Raw genomic sequence first — 6,000 nt, 5'->3', positions numbered from 1 at the left:
ATAAGGGTACAACACTGTTTGTTTTGTGTTTGAACAGATGTCGAATTGGTGATTCAACTCGCACACAGAAATCCCGCTATGTAATTCACTTGGCTTTTTGCAGAGTGGGCATATACCCTTAGACTCCACAAGATATTGTTGGTAATAAACAGGGCATTCAAAATGACCAATGTAAGACTCGTAGTTCAAAACCATTTCTTGGAGTTCTTTTGGGATGTTTTGGAATTCGATCTTTTCTTCAAAAAGTATTGCAAACAACTTCATCAAGATAAAGAAACTTATCTCGCGTCTTAATTCAATAATCTTTTTTTGTGTGTCATCGCGCTCCAACAGGGTTCCATTACTTCGAAACTGCGTGGTCAATGTTTTCATTTTGTCCCACATCACCTCCATTTCGTTGATACAATGTCTTTCAAAAACACCACTTTGTTGGTGTTGAATGTTCTTAAATCGCATAAGCAAGTGGTTTGGGTATATCGAATGGTTCAAAACGTTTTGTTGGGGAATTAAGACTGAGACGCACCCACAACTCTCAGTTACTGCGACTGCATTCTCACACACAAAATCTATTGTATGCTTTCCAACGTCAAACACTCTGACTGTGTTATTATAGTCGTGTAACAATATATTTCCGTCACTACTTTTTAACAATGAGCTGACTAGACCAACACAGAGCCTTTCTACTACATCGTAATTTGTCAAATCCACAATGTACATGAATGTCGACTTGAGCACAAAGAGTTTGTTTTGTATAATGACAAGGCTGTTCGGCAAACAAAAGTCCTTGTCGAGTATTTTTGTTCTTTTTGTTGTGAAGTTCCCGTCTTGAAAACAATACACATCCAGCTGACCAAAGATATTTCCAACAATACAAAACAATTTCCCGTCTTGTGGATATGTCACAACATTCTTGCTGTCATTTTCAAGTTCGACTAATGTGACTTCATCGGAAAATAAGTTGATATGAAACAACGAATTTGGTGTTAGAACAATAGCATTATTATTCTCTGTAAATACAGCATTTATTATGAAGAGTTCGTATCCCCTCTTAATCAATGTGTCACTATCTTCCTCGTGATTCGTTTCGTTGTTTTTATCTTCGTCGCTCCATATATTCTCCAACTTGTCATGAAGTAACTCACTGACATTCTTCTCAATCTTCCATAACTCTGTTGGCGTCGTCATGTTCTTTTGCTCAGTGTACATAACAAGGGTTTGGCAATTCCAACAAACCAACAACGATTCTTTATTTGGCCTGTAGTCGTTCTTGCTCCAGTTCATCGACGTGACGTTGTTCGTCACCGTTTTGTAGTCGTTTCCTGGGATCACAAAAGTTGCGTTGCTCCGGGTAGGCATCCCAATATCGACATTTTCGTGTAATGGCATTTCCAAATTGATCAAATAATTTGTGTCTGGATCGGAGATGTAACAGATGTTTGAACCACCAACCCCGAGATTTCCCCGACTCGATGAGCTCAATAGTGGAGTAAATGTTGAGGTATGGAACACGTTCTGCATGACTCTGGGTTGTTTTTTATTAGTTTTCAATTATATTTTAATAACACGTTGTATTTACTATAATTTGTTATTTTTAAAACTATACTTATAGTTTTACTCCATTATAATCAATAAATATAATATCTAAATACCTTAAAATAATATAAATATATATACTATTAATTATAGTTTTATTATAATAAAAAAACAGCATTAAATCTATAATATATGTATAATTATTTATTTAATAACAATTAAATTGGTTTAATATAATAAATTAAACTAATTGCTTTTTATAACTCTTCAACTTAAAAACACAAACCAGATGAGCGACCAGTCGACACTGGACAGTTACTTCTCGTCAACTCAAGTAGTATGCAAAGATGTACTCCGACAATATGCACAACACGGTATAACAGACAAACTTCGTCCTGTTGTTTGGAAAGTATTAAGTGGATATCTTCCAGAGGACACTTCTCTCCACGAAGCCAAGCAAAAAATCAAAAAGGCGGAATATTGCAATTTGGTTAATTTCCATTTCCACGTTACGAAACACAAATATCCAAAAGCATGGAAGAATGTTAAAGACCAAATTGGGAAAGACATTCCACGTATGAGTCTGAAACCTTTCAAGATCTTCAAGTGTAAACAATTTTGTCAAGTTTGTTACTAAAGATTAAGGTATTATCGACTTTAAGTGACATTAAAGATGTTAGAAAGGATCAGTGTTGTGTGGTCTTTTGAGCACGCTGATATTCTATTCTTCCAAGGGTTATTAGATTGGGTCGCTGTTATCATTCTTCCATTCTTATTTGAACATGTACCATTTGAAGAGGCGAGAGATATTAGCGATATAGCACTCTTCACTGATAAATGGTTGTTACAAATTGAAGCGGATTGTTACTTCACGATGAGTATAGTATTAGAAAAATACAGAGAATTACTCGAGGCGGATTTTGGAAGGATATTTAATGCTATACAAGTGCTAGAAAAGTTGATTGAAGTCCACCACCCTATTTTACATACATTCTTACAAGAGTATCCCACAGCATATATGATCGCAACACGCTCCTTCATATGTCCGTTCACTCGGAACTTCTACGCACCTTATGTGTTTTATTTGTTTGACGCATTGATGACAACGGAAATGTTGCACACCCACTTTTACTTTGTCGCAGGGATGTTCTTGGAGAATGAAGAACTCATAATCCAAAGCGAAGACGTCATACAAACTATTCAGTCGTTGCCAACACATGAGTGGGGGTTGAATAAAATGCGAATTTATATATCAAATGCGATGATGCTGTATTTTAATGACACAAAGAACTTCGCAACAATCTTTGCACCAATGAGCGACCCATTCGAAACACCTCCATATCTTAAAAACAATACATCACAACTCACTCTTAAACAACTCCCCCATCTCGATGTTATTACTGAGTGCATATTCAGATATGCACTGGCGTTTTTGATAATCCGGATATTCATTTCACTCTTTACGATTATTGCAATAATCACTGCGACGACCGTTAAAAAGAAGTTAGAGTTACAAAAGAAATAAGTATTTATCTTCATTTTTATTCTATTCTTTTCTAATAAGTATTCTATCTATTTTTAAAACATCTTCAATAGAACATAATAGTTTAACTTAATAATAAAAGAATACTAAACATTCAATTCAATCAAACGACATACATCTTGGCATCTTGAGGTATGACAAGACTCTGTTGGTCTGTGGTGAAGTAGTTGAGTCGTGGTACTCTAGTCCAGCGTCCAACCTTCTCTGTTTTTAGTTGTGGTTTTGACTCCAAGAAGTCAGTTAAGGTTTTCAGAGTAACATTAGGTTGAGCGTTTTTCTTCACGACGATGTAAGCGTCCAAAAACCCTTTCTGTTTTGCGTTGATCATTGGAATACTTTTAACAAGAAGCTCTTGAACGTTTACGTCAAAAATTAACCCGTTTTGAATGAAGACTTCGACAATAGGTTGTATGTCAGTGTTATAATTCTTGAGCAAATAGAGCAACCAATTCGCAAGTCCAATATCTGTTGTATCCGCACAGAACTGGAGAGTCGCGCCCATAACCAAAGCGTCTGCAAACCCGACTCTATTACACAAATACTTCACAAGTGTTTTCCAATGTGGTGACATGTCTGTACCAGCAAGTCTCGCGATATCTTTAGAGATTGAAAACACTCCAGCTGTTGTCAAGTTTTTAAGACCGTCTGTTATGATGTCTTTCAGTCGGTCCACGTCGTTTCTGGTTATCGCACGTTTTAATTCAGAAAACCACATTGGCGTCGACTCGTTTTCTTCTGTTCGCCAATACCTCACAACTAAAAATTCGGAAATGATTTTAATCATCTCAAATAAGACTGGACGTGAAGGTAAGATTCCATGTGTAATGGAATGTCTCATATCAACTAAAATGGTTGGCACTTTTTGCTCTAAAGAAACCATATACACCGTTCTGTGCTGCGCTCCAAACTGTTGTGGAGCATCGACCATCCCATTCACAAAACGTACGATAGTGAACGACGCAACACTTGTGAACAGTTCCGGCATTTTCACATACGCTTTAATCGAATTAAAAACGTCGACCGTCGCTTCTATTTGCACGTTCAGTATTTGTCGATTCGTCCACAATTCAATTGCATCGAGCGCTTCTGTCACATGTGCTTCTGTTGGGTCTTGTAACGCCTCGACAATAACACTTTGGGCGCGACGCCAGTCGTCCCAGCTTAGCCACACACTTGATGACATAGTAGGGTTTATAGTAGTTCTTTCTATAACATTTTTTTATTCCAAATTTGTGTTAAAAATGTTATTTCCTTTGCATGTTTAAAAATTTTTGGACGGGAGGTGTGTAAAGCAAATAAAATACATTAATTCAATTGAGTGTGTTTTATAGATTTAATTATAATAAATTAACTAGTAATATAACCATACAGATAACAACAAAAATATGAACTATATAAATACAGATGAATCCCATCTTTACACCAGAATCTGTTTGTCAAGTGTTGTCGATTGGTGTTGAAATTATGTTAACAGCTAGGTCGAACAATGGTTTGAAAAGTTTTCACACCAACTGCCAACGAACATTCCTCAACAGTGTAAAATATGTTTTGAAACAAAACCAATTTTGGACAAGGTACCAATATCGTTTCTTGGTATTCAGGTGTTGGACAATAAGATTTTAGACACTACAAAGACAGACGAGAACGATGAAGTCGAATTTGTCTGTTGGAAACCACAAAAGAAAGCTGGAGACTTCCTTACACACTTAATTAAAGTCGAAGGTAAAACTATTAAAGTGAAGGACTTCATCACAATTGAGTGTGACATACCACCCAAACCCAAAAGAATCGCTTCTAAACCAGATACAATGATGTCTACTATCAATTTTATATTCACCTTTTTGAAGCCTTCTATCATATTCAATATCAGATTTTACTTTGAGTATGCAGTTCCAACACAGAGCGAACATTTAATTGGATACTTGACTCTGAGAGGACTCACTGAAGTCTCTCTTGTGATTACTAAAGCAGAGTTTAGTGACCCTGATCCAAGAGATGTTGAAATATTCCCCGATTTGATAAGAAAGAAAACACTGTCTTTTGTAAAACGGCTTGACACGTTTTGTGGACAATCAGTCATCTACACAAAGCTTCTGGGACAAGACCAAGAGTGTTTGTTTCTTATTTCTAAAAGTTTCTTGATATCAAATCGACTCACAGTAAGCTAAAGCACTCTTCGACAAGCAAAAAATCATTCATCAAAGTATGAGATGTCCACAAATCGCACTCTGCCTTAATTCAGTTGACATTGACAACGCGCTGGTATTTGAATTTCCCAATTACGGCACTATGACGCACTTTTTGAATGAGTCTGAGAAGAGTGGAAAGGAGATCAGTCGTGTGCTGAAATACAAGTTCTGCCAAGACATTGCAAAGGCTATGGAATTCTTGCAGAGCTCGCAAATTGTCCATAGAGACTTAAGATGCGACAGTGTCTTTGTTTTTTCTGTTGACGAGAACGATGTTGTGAATTGCAAGTTAGGCGATATTTGCAGTTGCGAACGAATTTCAAAGGTTGGGACAAGTAAAGTGACTCCCCCACTCTATTCCAATCAAAATGAGAACTTCCGTATGCCGCCAGAAATCACTTCAATTGATGCATCATATACTACTCGGTGTGATGTGTATTCTTATGGTGTTTTAGTGTTCCACATTATCACCGAATTACTCAGTACTAACCCTATCGGGGAAGGAGGAACTGTCTTACCACAGTTTGCTCGACTCATTCCATTTCATATCACAAACATTATTAACAACTGCTGTGCAATGAATGATACCGAAAGACCAATGTTCACCGACTTGGTGTCGAACTTTGAAGTCGTCATCAAAAAGGCTAAGAAGGACACTGCAATCAAAACTATCACAGAAAAACCCGTTGAAGTTCCATTAGTATAATTTTTGGTGTTATTCATCTTCGTTGTGAT

General features: G+C 36.8%; 4 protein-coding genes across 4 annotated transcripts; 2 read left to right on the top strand and 2 right to left on the bottom strand.

Moving 5' to 3' along the window:
• EIN_229430 (hypothetical protein) lies at nt 1-1,518 on the bottom strand (the record flags this gene model as incomplete). Its single annotated transcript, XM_004255143.1, has 1 exon — nt 1-1,518. A coding segment is annotated over one exon (1,518 nt), but the record flags the coding sequence as incomplete, so codon positions are not given.
• A 304-nt stretch (nt 1,519-1,822) lies between these two features.
• On the top strand, nt 1,823-3,058 carry EIN_229420 (hypothetical protein; the record flags this gene model as incomplete). The annotated part of the gene is made up of 2 exons (XM_004255142.1): nt 1,823-2,158; nt 2,207-3,058. The coding sequence occupies 2 exons, from the start codon at nt 1,823-1,825 to the stop codon at nt 3,056-3,058; spliced, it is 1,188 nt and encodes a 395-aa protein (XP_004255190.1).
• Nucleotides 3,059-3,179: 121 nt separating this feature from the next.
• EIN_229410 (hypothetical protein) lies at nt 3,180-4,259 on the bottom strand (the record flags this gene model as incomplete). Its single annotated transcript, XM_004255141.1, has 1 exon — nt 3,180-4,259. The coding sequence occupies one exon, from the start codon at nt 4,257-4,259 to the stop codon at nt 3,180-3,182; it is 1,080 nt and encodes a 359-aa protein (XP_004255189.1).
• Nucleotides 4,260-4,480: 221 nt separating this feature from the next.
• Nucleotides 4,481-5,971, top strand: EIN_229400 (serine-threonine protein kinase, putative; the record flags this gene model as incomplete). The annotated part of the gene is made up of 3 exons (XM_004255140.1): nt 4,481-4,507; nt 4,555-5,188; nt 5,241-5,971. The coding sequence occupies 3 exons, from the start codon at nt 4,481-4,483 to the stop codon at nt 5,969-5,971; spliced, it is 1,392 nt and encodes a 463-aa protein (XP_004255188.1).
• Between the last annotated feature and the right edge of the window lie 29 nt (nt 5,972-6,000).

The sequence above is a fragment of the Entamoeba invadens genome (assembly GCF_000330505.1).
Source record: "Entamoeba invadens IP1 unplaced genomic scaffold scaff_1105074725849, whole genome shotgun sequence".
NCBI lineage: Eukaryota > Evosea > Mastigamoebida > Endamoebidae > Entamoeba > Entamoeba invadens.
This window is presented reverse-complemented; position numbering and strand designations above follow the sequence as displayed.